The following is a 21,671-nucleotide window of genomic DNA, read 5'->3' on the forward strand; positions in this document are numbered from 1 at the left end:
CTGCCCCATTAATCCAGTTCTGAAATCCCAGGCAGTCTTGTGATAAATCCACCTTACCTCTTTTTTTTTCTTTCCACAATAAGTGAGAATTAAAATCTCCAATTAGTCCCCATGGCTCAGCTCTTCCGTCACCAATATGACCCAATTTTTGCCATACTAAATTTCTTTTACTGTTGATCGGATCACCATATACAAAGGTGAGAAAATAGGGCTCTTCTTTTAGCACTTTGATTTTGGTGTCAAGAAATCTATTGGTAGCTTCTAAGATATCTATATGGATATGAGGTTTCCAAAATATTGACAGACCACCACTTTTCCCCACAGGATCAACATGAAAGCTGCCTTGCATACGCATAATTTGTTGCCATTTAGTCATCTTTGATGCCTTAGTACGTGTTTCCATGAGATACAAAATGTCTGGGTCATCAGACTTCATGAAGTGTTTCAGAGCTCTGCTTGTGGAGGGTGAGCTCAACCCTTGAACATTCCAACTTAGGATGCGGAGGGCAGCCCATGGAGGATGTCCATGTCGTCCTCCACGGTGCCCAGGGTTAAAAAATGGTTTGGATTATTTGATTGGGAAGGGTTGGATGTATTAGGAACAACATTAGGGGTTGCCCATTGCCGTTTAGCTCGTGGTTGTTTTCGAGGTGGTGGTTTAGGTTTGCAAGGTTTAGGGGATGGAGGTGGGGAAGTGATGGGGTTGATAGGAGCGGATGGTATCTGGGTGGGGTGATCAGCTGTGGGAAGTGTTTGGGAGTGGTATTGTGGAGTTGTAGGTGAGGATGTGTTAAGTGGGTTGAGAGAATGAAGAGTCTCAGGGGGTGAAAGAGTTGGTTGACTTTGTGTGTAGTAATGTTGAATGGGTAGGGCCTGAATGAAAGTGGGAGATGGGGGTGCTGAGATGGAGACTCCTGTAAGCTGGGCGAGTAAGGGTAGTAGTGCTTGAGTTAGGTCAGGACGCTGAGTAAGATGGTGTTGGATGGATATTAGGGTGGGGTCCACGGAGCTGTGTGTTGTGTGCGGTTGAAAAGAGGGAGGGTTTGTTGAATTGAGCAGATTTTGAGCAAACCGGTACGTTGGTTGAGCAGCTGGATAATAGTTTCCGTTCTGATCTGAGGGAACAAGCACTGTGGTTGCAGAATTTGATGGTCCAGAAGTAACGGTGAGATGGAATGTAGGGTTATGGAATGTTGGGGGGTGGAGTCCGATCCAGTGATTGGAATTTGGGGGATTAAAGCAGTGGAGGGGACTGCATCTGACATAGGAACAGTGACAGTACTGCCATGATAAGCTACAGACTGCAAAGGGGGTGTGGGTGTACTAACCTGCAGAGACAAGTTTTGATGTTTGGGCAGAGTTGCAGATGGTCGTTGCAAATTGGCAATGCTGGCTGTATGGGTATCTTCTCTGGCACCGATGACCCCAGTAGCCATTAGATGAGTAGCTTGCTCAATCAGACGATTGGTTGGCGGTATGCCTCGCACACTAGAGTCGAAATGGCAGCGTTGAAATTCATCACATATAACATTCGACAGGCAACCATGTTCCGATTGATGACGTTCCTTAGCGTGGAAAAGAGCAGAGCAACGGGACTCTTCATGACCCAGGTGACCGCAAAAACTACAGAACGTAGGAAGACGTTCATACTTGAGAACCACCCTATGCTGTTCACCACTACGTCTGATCATAGGAATAGAAGTGCGTATTTGTGACAAATAATGGATTGCTGTCCGGACTCTCAGGTAGTTTACCGATTCTCCAAACTGGACGCCTTGAACTTTCATTCCTCGACTAGGTTTTCCCAACTTTAATGCCATTTGCAAACCGATCTTAAGCTGCATAAGTTCAAACGGAATACCATGGAGTTGAATCCAAACTTCAATCGTGTCGAACGACCAGTCCTGAGTATCCTTCCATCGTTCTAGAACAATCAAGTTACCACCGATGGACCAAGGACCCTCTGCAAGGACGTTTTTAACGTCCATCTCTTGTTCAAAGTGGAAGATATATAGATTTTTAGTTTTTGGAATTACCTGAACTTTGCCTTTGGTGTTCCATCCGCACACTAATCCGTCGGTGACAGCCTAAGTGCGGTAACGCTTTATCTCATAGATTTTTCCAACGAGTGTGGTTACTAGAGTGAAAAGAACTTGATCTTCCGATTCATCGTCGACGTAGAAGCCGTCAGGTGGGTTTGGTGGATGTGAAAAAGGTTGAGTTGAAGTACCAGCCATTCTGTAACTACTGCAGGATAGATGTAGAAGCTATGGAATAGAAAAGGGTGGTTGAGAGAAAGCACGCCAGAGGCGGAAGAGACACTCCACAAAGGAGGAGAAAAGCACGCCGGAGGCGGAGTCGGTTTCAGAAATCACGCCGGAGGCGGAAGAGAACAGCCAGTGTTACACTTACACCCTTGCTGCAAACCAAACCTGGGATCTTGTTTCCCAAGAAAATTAAATTTGAATGTTGACTTTTAATTTAGTCAAAACCATTAACTCAAAAGTCCCAAACTGTTTTTAACCCGAATCCAAATCGCACCAAAATAAAATCAGCCCAAAATCATTATTTTCCTAATGGGCCGTGTTTGGGTTGGGTGTTTGTCAGCCCAAAACTGTTTAAGTCCAAACCGCGCCATTGTCAACCTGAAATCGCTCCAAACCGCACCATTGACACCCCTAATAAAGAGTAATAAAGTGATGCGTCCAAAATTTGCTCAACCCTTAGATCACTGATGAATGACCTACAAAACAAGGTTAGACATGCCCCGACCGTGGGGGTCGGGAGGCCACCTCCGAAGGCTAAGTCATTTAAGGAATTGATCACAAAGCTCGGCTAGTTGCCAGAGTAGAAATTTGAATACTATTATTGGGAATAAGATTCAGTTACCTTCTTTGTACGTAGGTTAGGGTTTATATAGTTTTTACCTTCCAATCTCGACCGTTAGATTCGTTCGTGCCTTATCTTGGTGGCCGTCAGATCTTTACAGTTAAGCTTCCTTTGCGGAGTAGTGGATGACTTCCCTTATTCACACGATCTCTTACCCTAGGTGCATGGCAATTACCATGTCCTACACGATCGCCAACTTCCATAAGCGATAACAACCGCTTATTGATTCGTTATCCATCCCGAATTTTCATGGGTTTGTGCCTGCCTTCTAGATGTGCGAGGTTCCTTCCTTATCACACTATCGTTTAATCTAGTTCATTCGAACCCCGTCATGGTCGGGCCGTTCTCGACCGGAGTTAAGGATTGAACTGAGGATGGGCCCGGTTCGGTCATGATTTTCCTGTATCATAAAGAAAAGGAGGAAAAAAGAGGAACATATGATATTGTTGACGTAGAAATATGGTATTTATATGAATATCTTTAAATATTTAGGTTAGTAAGATGCTCGATTATTTAAAAGAGTTTAAATATAATTTTAATTAAATTAAACTAAAATAGGGTCGCGCTAGGCTGGGCCTAGTTAGTTCAAGTGCTAAACTTGAACCCGATCCAACCCTATTAAGGCTTATTAATTTGTAACCAAGCCTACCCTTTGAGTTGAAAATATGGGGCTAGAATTGGGCTGGGCTTAGGCCGTTTAGGCCAATAGGTTTTTAGACACCCTATCATCAATAGCATCAACAATCATGAACTGGACATCACCTCCGTAGTTTCTTCCAAGAAAGCCACATCCACCAATCCTTGCCTCATCAAGCTATCATAATTTATACAAAAGTTAATTTACATTCCTTTACTAGACATTCAACAGGGAGATCCACCATTGAATGCTGACAAGGTGAACTTCTCGTGACTAAATGGTGATGAGCGTTTGAGGCAATGTTGTGGTAGAGGAATTTCAGGAAAGGGATTCATATATAATAATTTTTTTATTTTTGAATAATTGAGGTTTGCCAAAGACAACTTACAAGCACTTTGATACATCCTCAAGAAGGTAACTATTATATATAAAAGTTTAAATATAAGCCAGTAGTTTATGGAATTTGAACTAACCCCTAATTGGAGGTGTTGCTTCTTTACAACTGAACCACCGATAAAGGTTCATATAATAATGCTACTTGGGAAAGTGCGTGGATATCAATCTTATCCATCCACATGGGATTGGTTTTGTCAATGTAGAACCAGCATATGATCAATGTGAAACAGATAATTTTAGCCGTTGGATTATAATCAAGGTTTCATAATTCGCATCAAGATAATTAAAAATATTTTTTGGGGGTAAACATTCGCGTCAAGATACTAAAAGCACGGTTTAAGTGACGTTCGCATGACAGAACGCTACCATCTAAAATAAGATTTTACGTTTTTTTTCCCTTTTTTTGGACATAAAGATTTTATGTTTTCGAGACATATAAATGCTTCCGCAGCATTCTCTCTTTCCTACTGCGGAGCGAGGCAGTGGGGAGAGCAAGAGAAGAAGAAAAACGAATTTCGTTTATCCTTCTCTCGCTTGTTCTTCTCTTTCCTCTTTGCTTTTTAGAAGGTTTAGGGTTTCATCGTTGCCAAATTTGATGTTTGATAGAGTTCTAAAGCTGCAAATTTGTAGGAATTTGAAGTTCTCTTGCGTTAGATTTTGATTTAGTTGCAGAGCGGGCAATATTTGCTCTGAATTCCTTCGGTTTTGGGTACATTGATGCTTGTTGAGTGGTTCTAGATCTGAGTCTTCTTTTCTCGACGTAACATTGTGTGGTGTCTACTCGTATAGTCGTATCTACATTTTCCGAAAGTAAAGGTATGTTAACTGCATTGTTTTCATTCTCTCTCTTGAATGATTTTTTTTTCTGTTTAATGTGGTTCTTGTTACTTTTCGGTATTCAATTCGTTCGTACTCACTTTTTATTCTGGGACTTGATTTGGCTTCGTTTCCTTGTTAAGACGTTTATCTGGAACTGCGACGAATTTTGAGCTCGAGTTGGTGCAATTTTGATATTGATAATCTTTTCGGGGGGTTGATCGGTTCAGTTGAGGCATCGAGTAATCATAGAAGTTGAATTTATTACATATTTCATGAGTGCATAAATAATAGTGATTTTTGACTTAGACTTGTGATTTGTAGAAATTGATTCAGGCTATTACTCTTTTTTTTCTTCTTCTTCTTTTGGTGAATTAAATAATTAGTTCGAGCCAAATTAGCGAGAAACTAAGAGGCAACAAGTAGCATTAAAAATGGAAAAGGAGAAGAAAAAACAAGGAACAAATGGTGAAGTTTTCTATTCCTTATGATGAAGGTATTACGAGACAAATATTAATAGCTTAAAAATATTCTGGGAGATTAGAATGTTGCTTCAGTTTGAGCCCAAAAGCAGGATGCAAGCCAAATTAGTGAGAAAATTAGAGGCAACAAGTAACCTTAAACAAGGAAAAGGAATTGAAAATATGGACCAAATGGTGAGGCACAAATTAAGTCTTCGATACCTTAGAATGAAGGTACAACAGGGAAATAGTAACAAGTTACAGTTTTTTCTGGGGTGATCAGAATGTTGCTAGTTCCTTATGCTTTAGCTTCAGTTCAGATTTTTTTTTAGTTTCTCTTTTATCTTGTTTATTGTGATTTCTTCTTTGGTTTTGTGTCTTAGTCTTTTTTGTGCGGTGGCGTGCATCAGAGGCTTTACCATATCACAATCTCTCTTTCTAGATTGCTAGTGACAATGAAGGACTCAAGGAGTTTGATGGACATAACAGAAGGTTTTTATTATTTAAGTTTGATTATTTCTTATTGTTTCTGAAGTGTCTTGGAGAGACTAATCAATTCTAGAATATCTTTCTTTTGTTAGCTGTTCTGGTGATGCTGATATTATCTTGTTATTCAGTGGGGTCAAGAGCGTATGAGAAAAATCTGGTGGAACAGATGAGGGAATTGGAGAAACTAAGAACAGCTGTCATGGTGGAGAAATGTTTGAGTAAGAATGAAGGGGTCATGTGTCCCAAACCAAGTAGACGCCATATGAGGTCTGTCTATTATCATAGTTATTATCAGTAATTCATTAAGGTTAACTATATTGCCTGACTGAGGACTTTCTGTTTTCTGTAAGAATTAAGTTGCCTGATTTATGGGATCCACTTATCTATGTTTTCCTTACGTTTTCTGTTGTGGAAGATTAAGTCATTTGCTATTTATGAGGTGGAATGGCTAGGATGGGTTTTAAAGCTTTATCTTTAGTGGTTGTAGCGAACAAGTGTGTGCTTAATTCTTTGATGGTTGCTGCGAAACTGGTGCCCAGTTGCATGATGCTCAGACAGCCCCTGTGCATACTTGGATATGTGCATGTACACGTGCTCTGACTTGTGTGAGGCTGCTCTGGTGGGTCTCACTATGTTGTTAACATTGTTAGTTCCACTCAAATCCTGAATTAGTATATCTGATACTTCAGATGTCTGGGTATCTGTGAGGTGTTGGCTATATTTTGACCAGTGATCATGGGTCACGGGTTTGTCGTCTGGAAATAGCTTCCTGTGAGAGAATGGTAGGATCACATACTTTATGGCCCCACCATAGTTTGCAGTGATGGGAGCCTTGTGCACTGGGTGTGCTCTTTGTAATGTGTTTACTTTACAAAGTGTCTCTTGTTTAGTTGGATGTGGGTCTTTTCAAAGTCATATCTGTTCTGGATACTCTAAAGGAATCCTGTTAATCTGGACAAGTTCTGTGTATATATGTGATATCAACGGTTACCATCTCAAGAAATAAATCTATTCTATCTGGGTGAATACCCATCTCCATCTGGTCTTGGATATCACTGTTGCCAACTGAAGAATGGTCCCTATTTTCAAGCTGAAGAGGCTGGTGATATATCTCAATAAGTTGTGTGCCACATATGCTGATTGTCTTGGTTTCTTTTATCAGGACTCTACGTTAGGATTGGCTCTATGTCGAGAAATTGCTATATAATTTATACAGAACTGTAATGTAACTTCTTAGCCTAGGCCTGACTAATACATCTGGATCAAGTTAAGACAGCCTAGCAGGTCTTCTAGAAGGGCCAAAAGAGGCCAGAACACTGTTCACATGAACTGTGTCACTGCCCCTATATTGGTCTTGCTGGTATATTATCTGAAGATTCTGTGGAGCCCAAGATTTTTGCTGTAGCCTGTTGCTTTTGGATTATTGCCTCGTCTGGAGAAGCGGATCTGAGATTGCTTGGTCGATGAACCTGTGAGAATTTTGCTTTATTTGTTCTGATCAATCTTATCTTCTCTGGGGCTGGCAATACCCTAGATTGTTTGTTATTCCTTATTACGTAAGGCTGGCAATGGGTATCTTTCTACCCATTTTACTTGTCTTACACTGCCGTAGATTAAGGGGAATGGCAAGGATTTAATGACAAAATCCCCTAAACCCCTTCAATGTAAGAAAAACATGACTCCAGCCCAGCATATCTCATACCACCTCTACCTGTAAGTAAGTATAGTTTGTAATCTTGCCAAGTGTCATACTGAACTTTGTTGCATTGTTAATGTTTTATGTAATAACTTTTCAGTGTTCAGAAGAAGACTAGCATGAAAATATATACAAGTTGAATATACCATTCCTTTCCTCGGTAAAATGCTGTACTGAGGATGAGGACTGTCAACTGGATTGTTGTTTTCTGACAGAACTGGTCGTTGATTGCTTAGGGCTGTAGTCAATTTTAAGCGAAACAGAGAACTTCCTTTTTTATTTTACTTTGTGAGAGTTCATTATTATCTTCTTTTGGTTTTCGGGTAACCTTTTTAATAAAACTGTCGCATTTTCATCCTTCTGCTGTTTCTTTTTTTTCCTTTTATTATTATTATTATTTTTTTGGGTGGATTCTTTTATTATTACCATGTCCTAAACCAGTAATCATGGACTTCAGGCATTTTGGAGAGCAGACCGACCTTAAAGTTGGTGGAGAGCTGTCAGATATCATCATAAGCAAGGTTTGGTGAACTGCTGCCTTGTTTGTAATCTATATTGTACTCAATTCTTATGAATAGTACATGTTTTATAGTTTTATCAACTAGTCTATACTGTTATGAACTAGTCCTTTTCCCCCATACATGATTGCTTCCACTAATTTTCTGATTATGGTTAATTGAAGTTTTGAAGTGCTTGGTTTTGTTATATATGTAGTATCAATTAACAGAGGAATAAAAATATGAGAGAACTAGAGAAAGAACAGGAGGAATTGAGTAAGAGATGTGGGAGACGTCACTTGCATTGTGAGGAAATCCAATAAACTACTTATTTATTTATAGGGGAAAAAAAATAATACAGGAATTACAATTGAAATAAAACACCATGAAAGGAGTCCTATGTGGACTCACCAAACTCTCTGGAAGCTATCTCGAGATTTAGCTCCTAGTTTCCTAGTAATGCCCCTCCACTCTAACATGTATATTGCTGCAACTATATGTGGGGACTATACAAAAACTTGAATGCATTCAACAAACAGATAGAAGTTTAAGAACTAAAAGTTAACTTAATAATATTTATTCATGAGAATTGAAACAAGGAATTAAATATTAGGCATTGCAAGTTTGCCTGGGAAACCTCGTTTATAAAGAGAGAGATATTCTTCCTCAGATGTGTAGAATATGAAAGCTGTTACATTAATCTGAACAAATATGTTCATTGTTGTATACAAGTACCTGCTCCTAATCAAGGAAAAAATTTTGGTCGAAATGGAAATTTGACCTTGCAAAAGGTCAACATTTCCAGGTTTCGGTCGAAATTTTGACCGAAAATGGACATTTTTTATTTGACTCTTGGAACCTCAATTTCGGGCCTCATATGCACTCAAATTAATTTGGATTGCATACTACCTATTTCAAGCATAATAAACACTATAGAACTACTAGTTTACTAAAAAACCACTGAAAATGTAACATCCAACTTTCCAAGTATATAGTACATAAGAGAAGAAGCGAGAATGTTACAAATTACAAGTCTATTCTATTCAATGTCTCCCTCTTCCGTCTGCACCCCATACAAATGACAATACAACTCCCATGATGTTCGCCCCATATAGTTTTGGACATAGTCAACAACTGCATCTTTGTACGTGGCCTCATCTACATGCATAAGATTTCCTAATGGTGGGAAGTTGTGAATCTCCAAACAAGGAACTGGTGATGGTGGGCCTTGTGGCTATGGAATAGTGTGGAAGATCCGCTCAACAAATAAAAGAGCACCTTGGTTGTCAGGAGAAGGATAAGGTCCATACTAATAAGGTCCCAGTGGCTGACTTTGATAAGTGACAGTGGGAGGGACACCATAAGCTCCATAGGTTGCTCCATAACCATAAGGCTCCACTAGTGGTTGACTGACCTGACCCTGAATCTGATAGCTAGGAGGGACAGTGACACCATATGGTCCATAACCATAAGTCGACTCGGTAGAACCAATACTCTCCATAGCAGTTTCATATGAGGACTCTGTAGGCCTATGCCATCCGGATCCTCTGGAGGTGGAGGAGTCTCTAGCATCATCAATGCTCATCAATCTCATATATCCTACCAAGCTCTCGGCATCGGGTGGACGGTAGGACCCATATGATGGCGTGTCCTCTGTGATACAACCATGCTGTCTCCCCTTCCCCTTCTTCGAATATGTAGAGGAAACATTTTGGCCTCGAGATGCAGTTCCAGTATGGTCTGAATCCTGTGTTGCGTGGGTGAATTGGCTCTCGCCTGTGAATCTTGGTGGTCGTCCTCCCCACCCTTGACTCTCACGTCGTGGTGGTGGTGGTGGTCTGTCCCTAGGATCAACTGAATCCTGTCACGAGATCCAACACCCTCCTCATCCCCTCCATCATCACCGCCATCGTCATCATCACCGCCATTGTCATCATCACCACTATCGTCGTCATCACCGGAGGCCTGAGTCACCTCATCCTCAATGTTGGACTAGACAATCAAATCCCCACTCTGGGTGGATGCACTAGGGTGTGGCATGAAGGGACGGGCAGGCTCTGCATGTGCCCTCCCCTCCTGGGCCATGAAGTCCCCCACATCAGCCCCCATCTCCTCTGCAATCTGACTATTGGGAAGACCTCCCTCCTCATCCAGCAATCCGTCTCCACTATCCCTGATCCAGTCAACTACTGGGTTATCATCATCATCCATCTCAAATATGTCAGCCAACTCGATATTGGTGCTCTCTCTATCCATCCCCTGTCTAATATGATCCTCTCTCAGTCTCATATTATAGTGTAGGTAGACAAGGTCCTTTAGACGCTTCACACCCAATCGGTTGTGCCTCTTCGAGTGAATGAGGCTGAAGGTGCTCCAGTTTCGCTCACAACCAGTGGCAGAACATGTCTGAGAGAGCACTTTGCTTGCAATCACACTCAAGTGGTGTGAGTCACTTCCAAATTGCAACCACCACTCAACTGCAACAAACATAGACTCCAAGTCATTTTAATACTTAAATAACTAAATTAAAGTTAGAATATAATAATTAAATATATAATGAAATAAATGAATGAACTTACCCGCAGGGGTGGATTACCGTCCCGATACGGCCACAGAACGACTGAAGCTCCTAGTGGCATCCCTAAATGCCTTTATTTAATGTATAAAGAGAAAAAACAATAGCTAGTTACTAGGTTAATGACTAGTATAAAACTATAAATTGTGAATATCAAATGGTTCAAATCACTATCTCACCTCCATAAGGATGACTGCTTGTTTAGATGGATCCAGTTCAAACTTCTCCACTACAGTTTGGACGGCATCCATCAAATCTTGCCTCATCCCAAGATTGTCCTTGTAATGGTACTTGGGATTTAAATAGTATGTTGTGTAAGAAAAAAGTATGTCATAAAAGGGAATAGTTAATGCTTAATAGTGTGATAACATAATGAAAATTAAATTAAATACTAAACTTAACAACTCACAAACCTTATGCAATGGATGCTACAACATAGACTGCCATTTAAGTTTGATGATTTGGAGGACTTTATTGTTGCCGTGTGGGTGGACCTGAGCAATTTGCTGCTTCATCCTCTCTACTGCTGCAAATATGTGTGGTAGAGTAGGTTTTCTCTGCTGATCTATCATCCTCAACACATGCACCACTGGCTCAATCATCTTCACCACTATCCTCACATTGTGCTAAAAAGTCTCATCGAGTATGGTCAACTGTGCTCTCCTTCCTCCCACTGATGAAGAACCCTCCCAATTAAACCACTCCTTTGATGCAAACATGCTCCTAAGGCCAGTCTTCTTACTCTCAAAGCTCTGCAGTGCTATCCAATTATTAGCAAATTTGGTTATGCCTGGCCTCACTAACTCACCTTGACACTTGTCCCTCATCATCCTTAATGCATAGTGTGGTTATACATGAAGGTGCTAACTTGTCGGGTTTGCTCCATGGTCTTCTTCACAAGCTTGACCTTTCCGATGTCCTTCAACATGAAGTCAAGTGAGCAGCATATGGAGTCTAAAAGAGCTTATATCTTTCCATCCATCAAGGCATTAATACAAAGTTATAAAATGTACATGTAATGTAAATATATGTATTTACAAATGAAAAATAATACCATATGTTTAGATACCTGGAGTTCTCTTGCATCTTCAACCCAGCTTTCTTGTAGTTGGAGCCATTATCAGTCACAATTTGAATCACATTTTCCACTCCAACCTCATTCACCACTTGCTTTAATAATTTGTAAATGTATTTTGCATCCTTCTTCTCACCGGATGCATCTACTGACTTGAGGAACACTGTCCTCCCATCACAATTCAACATGAAATTGTCGATGGACTGTCTAGTGGGACCAGTCCAACCATCAGCCGTCACAGTCACTCCATAATGAGCCCACATGGGCTTTAATCCCTTAATTTAAGCTCTTGCTAGCAATCTCGCCAAGGCGAAAAAACGGGATGATCTCGGTCGAGATATGTGGAAATTTTGATGGGCCAACTCGAGGGCCCATCTTGGTGGGTTTTAATGTCCAAGTTAGGCTCATACGTGGTAGTTAGTCTAATTTAGACCTTCTAAACACATTGGCAGCCTTATATTTGTGAGAAAACAACCCTAAGTATGAGTTCTAAGTCGACCCTAAGTTTGAGATCGAAATGCTGCAGGATTAGGACAACAATGTTATACAACATGAGATATAGAACCTTTAACACATAAATGAAAAGCAAGTGTATCACATACATCAAATAACTTAAATATCGTTAGAATTCCATCCATATGAGTATCACAATCTTGACTCTCAAGAATAGAAGAATAATAAAATTATACAACTATTAGAAGTCCTATATAAGTCATAACTCATAAGTTTATAAGACAATCATGGAATGAGATAAAAATTCAATGAAGCCCATGCTTCAACACCAACTCTAGCAATAGCTCCACCTCCAGCTCTAGCACCAGGTCCATCAACTCTAGTAGTACCATGGTCACAACCATGTTGTTTACCGGTGGCTACACGTTGGCCCTCCAACTCCATGAGGTGGTCTACCATATATATTCCTAATCACAAGATTAGGGACAGTAGGACGCATGGGTGTATCACAGTAGCCACCGGTTAAGTGTCGATTGAACCAACGCTTGCTTCCATTGAGGGCTCTACTGTAGTAGTTGCATGTGATCCTTTGGCGTTGTGGATCTGTGGGGACTCTGCATTGCCAAGCAACATCATTGTCCTCTATGCGTGTACATAGAAATAAAAAGCCATCATATTCAATTTCAATAAATGGTAAACTACTAAAGTGAAACAATTAAATTAGTTGTACACTTGTACAGGTCTAAAGTTTGAATATTGAAACTTGATGTTTGGCTAATTGGTTGGCATCACTCAGCATTCCACATCATCTTATTTTGAGCGGTGGCTACATATGACTTCCAAGTCGAGGCGTCACTATAGTATGTCTCATATGAGTGTATGTGGTCTGATATGTCTCTATGTCAGAATGCTATAGGAATAGCACTCTGGGTAGTCTTCAATCATGGGTGGGTACCATGAAAACTACTGCTGAATATATGGGTAGGGGTTCCTGAACCAGTCAGTCAATAGCCCACCTTTAGGTGCAGGGTTTTGAGGAAGAGAAGGCCCTCCATATGAAGAGTACCCATTGTAATCGGACCTAGTGGTGTCATCCCCATATGTGTGTGTACTCCGATGACTGCCAACTTTGTTGCTGAGTACCACCGTGATTGTGATCTATGCTCATGCTCCCCATATTCAATACCAAATCCTGCATGCTCGCATCATCACTCATCTGCCGTTTGCCCGATTTGGTCTTCCTACTATAAGTTCGGGTAGCAGGGGTATTTTGCTCCATATTCTATGTTGTATGGGTGAATTGGGACTCTCTAGTGTATCTAATCGACCCTAGTGGAGGTGACCTGACTTCCACCAGCAACTAAACACCAACCTGACTGCCTCCATGACTTGAAGGCTGACGCGAAGGGATGGTATTATTGCCATCATCATCTGATCTCCCACTAGACTCATGATCATCAATTGTAGCAGGTCGACTAGGTGGCTCCACAAATGATATGGCTGGTCCTGTGGTTGCAGCTACATGCACTGCAGCCTCATCAGAAGACGTGAGCATCCATAGCATCTGGGCCTATGGTAGCAGCAATATTAGCATCCGGCTGCTCTCCTGGCTGATCCGTCATTGGTGTACGCAAATCACTAACTTAGTGATATATGACATTATCCTCATCATCCTTTGTGGGTGGCTCTTGGAATATATCTGACAACTAGATCAAGTCTCAAGTGTCATCATCCATATCATCCCATATATGCCCTACTCTCAACCTTATGTTATAATGAACATACTCCAAATCCTCGATTCTCTTTACTCCCCAATCTGTTGCATATGTTACTATGGATGAGTTAGAAGGTGCTCCAGTTCCTTTCGCAACCAGAGGATGAGCAAGTCTGTGAGAGGATCTTGATTGCTGTCCCTCAGATTTGGGGAACGAGCTCCATATAACACCCACCAGTTAGCTGCATCTCCAAATAAAAGAATACAATAGTAAGTAAAACATAACACTTAATAGTACTTGGTTACTTACCAGATCTGTATCTGTTTTATGCCTAGATGAAACTGCAGCAGGCTTGCCAAAACTTCCAAAGGCATCCCTAAACTCCCTGATTTGTACACCAATTTTTCAAGTTTTGACAAAAACTTAATACAAGTCTAATTTCTATATATGCAAGAATAAGGTGAAGAAACCATGAAATAAGTTCTCACCTCTCCATTGATGTCCCTTGCATGGGAGCATTTGGAACTAGCTTCACCACCTCTTTCACCATAGTCATCAACTTGACATTAAGCCCTAGACTATTCTTGTACTGGTATTTTTGGTTGAGGTAGTAAGCTTGTATTGCGGAAATTAAAAATTTGGTTATATTCTTAGTTGTTTACTTGTGTATAAGAATGTAGTCGACAATGTACAAATTATATAACAAAAACTTAAAGTGACTCACTAGCCAAGTGCAAAGGATGCATCAAGTGCTTTCCCATCTGTCATTAATGATCCTCGAGTAGGCTTTGTAGGATTTGGGGGCAACAACTTTGACCAATTCCTTTATTTGTTGGAGGGTAGCAAATATATGGGCCAATGTGAGCTTCTTCTCTGCATCCACCATCCTCAAAACAAACACAATAAGTTCCAAAATGCCCATTGTCCTACTAAGCACCCCCCAAAAGGAATCATCCACAATGGCTTTTTGGGCTTCTCTTCCTTCAGATGAGCTAGATCCATTCCAAGTAAACCACTCCTCACTTGCAAACATGTGCCAATGACCCACCACTTTCTTCTGAAAGCTTTTCAAAGCCATATAATTGGTGGCATATCTAGTCAATCTAGGTCTCACTAGATCACCATTACACTCTTGCCTCATCATCTTCAAGACATATCCATGGTTATAAATAAAATTACTAACCTTTCTTGCCTTTGCAACCACACCACTGATTGACTTTCTCTTCCCTAAGTCCTTCAACATGAGGTCAATGGAATGTGCTGCACATAGTGTTCAGAAGAGGTGGATCCTGCTGCTTTTCTTGTTCATCAACATTTCCCTAGCCTTCTTGAAGTTGGCACTGATGTCTGTGACAACTTGGATCACATTGCTTGCAACTACCTTGAGGACCACCTGCCTTACAACGTTGTAGGGGTGGTGAGAATCTTTCACTTTATCTGAGGCATCCATTGGCTTTAGAAACATTGTCTTTCCATTATAGTTCAGCATGAAATTAATGATGGACTGTCTAGTAGGACTAATCCATCCATTGGCTATAACAGTGACTCCATATGTCACTCATCATTCCCTCAATGTTCCAATGAAGTCCTCCCATTCCTTCACCCTTGGTAATTATTTATGCATCGAATCCCATGGGGTTGGGTCTTTAACCCTTCTACCTACCCTAGCTACTGCATTAATCATCCCCTGGTAGTATAGAGTGCTGGCTGCATTGGTTGCAATGTTGTTGTAGAGTATTAATTTGCTGACTGCCTCCTTAGCTTGCTCCTTCTTGCTTCCTTCTTTACCTCCACCAAACATTTTGGGGATGCTTCTTTGGTTGCGCCACCAGCATTCACAGCCTTGAGGCGATACTTATATTTGGATTTCTTCTTGTCGGTGGTCAATGCCTTCCCATGTTGCTAAGCAATGTCTTGTTCCCCAACCCAGTGCTACTTGCCAGTGCCACTCTCACTACTAGCCATCAAGTTGAAACACATACATACACATTCCCACATAACAATAGAATAATTTATTCATAATTAAAAACAGGTAAAAATAATTTCTAAAACAAAAACACACTTTGTTTTAAAAACATGTACATAGCATGCTCATACAAACATCTTTGCATTTTTATAACAAACTACATAACATAAACATCATTTAGGGGGAAAAAAGAGATAATTTTTATCAAAAGATTATTTATCATAATTATTTATTTAATTAATTAAGTTGAAATAAAAAAAAAAATGCAAGTGTGCCCCTCCCCAATTTTTTTTTGACTACATAAGGTTGTAGCCCTTCCAATGTTGTAGTCTAACATATAGTAGAATCACATTCATAACCTAAGTATTTTTCAATATATATATTTTTTATTTTTAATTTCTTAGAAATCATATTTTTTAAATACAAAAATTTAAAATAAGAAATTAATAACAGAAAACTAAAATTTGAGGAAATCAAAATTTGGGGAAAAATGTCGCTTTGGTTGAAGATCAACTTGAAACGGCTTGATTGATACTCCTTTGGTGTTGTAGATGTGATAAGAGTGGTTGCAATTGAAAATCCAGCGAAATGTGGGAAAAAAGGGTATTCCAGCGAGATGAGGCAAGAGAGAGCGAGAGAGTGGCAAAAGAGGTCTAGAGAAGACTTCTTTCGTATAAGATAAGGTTTAAAAAGATCTAAGTTGGACCAAAATTGGACCAAATCTTGGTCCACGCAAGATATAAGGGCGAAATCTTGAGATCTCGCGAGATCTTGCACGAGATATGGGATCTTTGAGATCTCGCAAGAGATCTTGTCTCGCTTCTCAGAAAAAGCGAGATCTCGCTGAGATCTCAAACCATGCTTTCACTTGAGAGGATCCTAAAGACAGGCCTAGACCTTGAGTTACATCAACAGGTGGTGAAATCTTATTTGGGAGCAGCCACTTCCATGCTGTCCTATGTGGAAAGGGGGGGGGGGGGTTTGGATTTATTTTGCGCTATATTAGGGGTGGGAGGGAAGGAAGAAAGGGGGAAAGAATTATATAAGGAAAAAGGAGATGAGCTGGGCACGTAGGTGATGGGAAGACCCTCGGGTATTCAAGGTTTCGTAATAGTGGTAGCCGTGGTCATGTTTTGAGATCTCATTTTTTTGAGAAGGTGAGACGAGATTTCTTGCGAGATCTCAAAATTCCCACAACTTGCTCAAGTCTCGCCACAATATCTCGGTTAGATAAAGATTTGGTCCAACCACCCCCTTTTTAACAAATCTCGAGCGAGAGAGGTCATCACTGTCTCACTCACTCACTCACTCTCTCTCTCTCTCTCTCTCTCCAAATCTTGCCATATCTTGTTGAAATTCTCAATTTTTACTTGATTTCTTTCTAATTTTAGCTGGATTTTCACTTGCATTCCATTCTTAGCACGTATACAACACTACAGAAAGGTCAATCAAGTGACACTTGGCTGGTGGCTACTGTGATACACCCATGTGCCTAGCTATCCCTAATCTTGTGAGGGAATATATAGTAGACCACCTCATGGAGTTGGAGGTGTCACATCCACCCAGCCGGTACCCTACCTGGCAATACCCGAGTGTGTGATCCACAGCCCCGAAGATCAAGTATCGAGGTAATCAACCTCCCACATAGACAATAACATAATCATGAACATAAATAATCAATGTACAAAGTATAACTAAGAGAATCAAATAAGGAAGGAATAAATCATATATCATCAGAGTACGAAAGACAATCAAAATATCTAAATCATAAAGTAAAGTGAGGCGGAAATCTCACTCTACTAACAGCGGAAAAGTAGTTCTAAAAAGAAAAGGGAAAAGGAATGAAAACTAATCCCAGTAGCAAGTACAATAAGTAACTAAATTGTTCTTAATCTTATAGACGACATCTCTATAAGTATAAATCTAAAAAATGGCGCAAGGGCGCTTCCACTCTATGTTCGGACTAAGCATCGTACACAGCATAACCACCCGCGGAATCTTCAGCGTAATTGTCGTAACCGCAATCACCTTCCTGGAGATATGTCTCTTCTCCTTGCGCTTCTTCATACGAGTAGTCATGATACTCTGAACCTGTAGAGCAATCTAACAATACATAACACAAAAGGAATGAGTTTCAAAAGAAACCCAGTAAGGCAGTTAATCCACAATAACACAAATAGCAGGATTCCAAAGTAAAGTAAGATGCAATATGATATGAAACATATGATGCAATATGATTCTAACTCTATGTATGCTGGTCTCTATTGGTAGACATGCTTTAAGTCATAGCACCGTACTTCTTTAGGAAGGTCTCATCACACAACGCCTTTTGGTAGTGGGTCCGGCATCCCTCGGGACATTCCATGGCTGGGGTTTAGGTCACCGCTTTCTCACATCACCATTGGTCTAAGTACTGGCGCATGTCAAGGTTAAAGCCTAGCCAAATGCAAGTCATCTACTTTGTCATATCAACTCAGATCCAAATACGTCCATTCCTCGCCCCTGGCGATCCTTTCCGGTATCCTTCACACTAGAGTCCTTATAGTCCTTGACTACGGACTCATCAACCCTATCGGTTATCCACATATGGTAAACGGGAAGCTCTCACGTCCTCTCACGGGTTGGTTACCGGTCTTGAGCGCCCATGAATCCCCATTGCTACCATGGGTCGTTCGGTCTCAATACCCCTCCGATTAGGGTCTGACATAACGGGACGTCCTAGCCAAACACTACTAGACAGCCCTAGATATGTCAACGAACAGTTTAGGAAGGCGTCCAAAGGGCATCTCCGGAAACATCCCATAATATTTCTGTAGGAGTCCAAGGACAGAAGTGTCAAAAGGACACCTCCCCTTTTCAAACCATACCTAATCATTCACAAACATAATTCATTCATATCACAAATATGGTAACTTCTTATATATGGAAAGAAATCAATAATCACATCCAACTTGTATGTATTTGGTAAGTAAATCATATATGAACTAATTAGCATAAACAAGTAATGCTACTGTAATCAAAGTAGTTGCATCAGTATTCAGCCAATATAAGAATCTATTTATAGAAGTAAATATGGAAACTAAATCATGCAGTCTATGTAATTAAGGTAATAACTATCCTTACCTTAATTACTTTGCAAAGGATCTTGGAGATCAAGTAAGATCTTGTCTAAACTTGGAAAAAAAGTCCTAAACAAGTATATATAACATATTAGGAAAGATACCTAGAAGGAAAGAGATCAAATCATCCAAAACAGACCAAATATGAGGTTGCTGTCCTCATTGGTCGATTGATTGGTCTACTGCCTCAGTCGACCAAGTAGGACAATGACTTACAAAATCAGAGTTTTCTGATTACAAATCCGAATTTGGTGATTCAAAAGGGCACCAAACAAAAGGGAATATGCAAGGATAATATGTTGGTATATAGAGGACTTCAAAACCCTAATAATACCAAGTCTTCAAGTTATAAATTAGGAAACAAAAACTTACCATAATTAGATCAATCATGGTTCTTGAAGAAATCATATCAAATTCATGGACGAGAAACTATAGGATGATGGATTACTAATCCGATAAAGAATTCATGAAAAACATGCATAGATCTTCTAGAAAAATAGATCTAAGAATGAAGAACATCAATCTAAATAAGGAAAGAGAATGAATATATGGTTTTCCTTAAAAAACGAGTGATGATCTTGATGAAGATCATCCACCAAGCTTTAGATCCTTAGGAAAAGAGAGGGAATGAGTAGAGTGATGGTTGCAACAGAGATGCAACATCATCTCTACTGTCCTCAAATAGAAAAGGAAAGAAAAGTAATGGAGAATCAAAGATGAAGCATAGAAGATGATGATCACATACCTTTTTGTGTAAATGCAAAAAATTTGATGAAGATCCGTCAAGAAAATCACCAAGGATGCAGAGGGGATGACTTGAGGAGAGCTCTAGTTCATTCCAAAGAGTTTAGAGGCACAAAAGACGAATTAGATTCGAAGTTGGGCTTAAATAAAGAAGCCAAGACCTAATTCAACAAAACAGGACCCTTTTGTCGATTGGTTGGTCGACTGGCCCAGTCGACCAAGCAAGACAACAATTCCAAAATAGGGAATTGAAGGCTCAGATCAAATTCAAACTTGAAGGGGTTTTGTACACACACCAAATGACTTACCTAGTATGTAGAAATGCCTTCAAACCAAGTCAGAGAATACTCCAAGTCCGTCAACTAGTTCCTTCTTCATCAGGGTGCAGTTTCCATAAATGGAACACTGTCATCAACACTCATGGATTCTAAGCTAAACACCAAGTCTTCCACTGGGATGGCCCATAGTTGACTTCTTGTCTTACTTCGGGTTGTCGGACCTACAAACAATAGAGTTTCCGGGTCAAGGTTAGGGCTGGGTTTCACAGGAGGGCCAATGTGCAGCTGCTGGTATGCGATGTGGTTGTGGTCGTGGTCATGATGCTGTTGGAGTTGGTGGACTTGGTATTGGAGCTTGAGTTGGGACTTGTTTGGATTCTTATCTCATTCCATCCTTGCCTTATGACCTTAATGAGTTATGACTTATAACGGTTGTATAATTTTATTATTCTATTATTGAGAGTCAAGATTGTGATACTCATATCGATGGAATTCTAATGATATTTAAGTTATCTGATGTATTTAACATACTTGCTTTTCATTTATATGTCTTAAAAGTTCTATATTTCATTTTATATAATCTTGCTGTCCCTAATTTTGCAGCATTTCGGTTTCAAACTTGAGGTCGATTTATAATTCATACTTAGGATTGTTCTCTCACAAATCTAAGGTCATCAGTGTGTTCAGAAAGGCCTAAATTAAGCTAACTACCAAGTTTGAGCCCAACATGGACCTTAAAAGCTTGAGATGGCCCCATAAAAATTCCCATATCTCGACCAAGATCTCGCCATCTCAATTGAGATCTTGGTTTTTTGGTCTGGCGAGAGCGAGTTCTCCAAGACTCCAACCATGGCCATGGTGATGGTGTTGTCTATAGTTGAGTCTGGTCTCTGATTGATAATACCATCTAGAGTCCAAATGCAATTAACTCTAGTTATATACATCCTGTTTTATTGATTGCTTTACATTTTAGTATTTTACTCCGTGAATTGCTTGAATCATCACTGAACAACGGAGGGACTTATCATTGAGAATACATGGTCTTGGCAGTGAATGAGCTTTGTGATGGGTTTGGAGGATCACAGATTCACAAAGGTGTATGTAGGCTGTAGGTGGATCCATATGAATTTTGGCCTGGGGGGGGGGGTGGATTTTCCAGCCCAAGCATAGACTTTGCGAGTTTACGACCAACCTTGCCAACTGAGAAGAACCCTTAAGTCTCACCACCAATCTCCCCAAACACAATGAACAAGATAAATTTCACCAGAGATTGCCATTCCAAAAATACGTAAACAGCAGCATAACAATGGCTGATTTCATTGAACAAAGAACTAACACTTATATCAGATGATTACAACCCCTTTCTACTGAATGATTCACTAACAACCAAGTGAAAAACCAGCACAATCACAAAACAATAACAAACTCCTACCAAAAGCCTTACCTGGGAGACCCCCCTCTCCCAGCAAGCTCCGCTTGCTCCCTACTCCATAACTTTTCGCATAACCTCAATTCCCTGCCATTCCCCCTTCACATAACAGAACATTCCTAACAACCTCTTACATCTCTCTCCAATCCTCTCTTGCCACATGGATTATCTCCTCTGCTTCTCTGCCAACAGCAGGGTAGTGGTTGCTGTCCAATAGAAGTTGGCTACCTGTCCCTGCTGGCTTTTGAGACTGATCCTGTTAGGACCCTAGGATGAGAGGCTTTGTGGAATGAGGGTTAGTTAGGGTTATTTGAAATAATAAATAGAGGGAAAGAGGGAAGGAAGATCATCGAATTTTGGAGAGTCTTGTGGGCAGCCATAGGCTGAGGGAACACCGTGAGGTGTGGGGGGTGACTGGCACCATAGAAACCAGTGT

The 21,671-nt window shown here is 40.4% G+C and overlaps 1 protein-coding gene across 4 annotated transcripts in view; it reads left to right on the forward strand.

Annotated features, from left to right (window-relative positions):
• Positions 1 to 4,380: 4,380 nt before the first annotated feature.
• The window catches only part of LOC149015892 (uncharacterized), a 30,140-nt gene continuing 12,849 nt past the window's right edge, over positions 4,381 to 21,671 (forward strand). Inside the window, exons 1-4 of one of the 4 annotated variants that reach the window (XM_089156340.1) lie at positions 4,381 to 4,738; positions 5,642 to 5,691; positions 5,781 to 5,955; positions 7,842 to 7,905. In XM_089156340.1, the coding sequence (XP_089012466.1) occupies positions 5,655 to 5,691; positions 5,781 to 5,955; positions 7,842 to 7,905 (276 nt within the window). In that variant the 5' untranslated portion in view covers positions 4,381 to 4,738; positions 5,642 to 5,654. Of the gene's footprint in view, positions 4,739 to 5,582; positions 5,692 to 5,780; positions 5,956 to 7,841; positions 7,906 to 21,671 lie in introns of all 4 variants that reach the window. The other 3 variants (XM_089156339.1, XM_089156343.1, XM_089156342.1) reach the window with 3 other exon arrangements.

This window comes from Hakea prostrata, chromosome 5, assembly GCF_041222555.1.
Source record: "Hakea prostrata isolate BN-2017 chromosome 5, UWA_Hpros_2, whole genome shotgun sequence".
NCBI classification, from domain to species: domain Eukaryota; kingdom Viridiplantae; phylum Streptophyta; class Magnoliopsida; order Proteales; family Proteaceae; genus Hakea; species Hakea prostrata.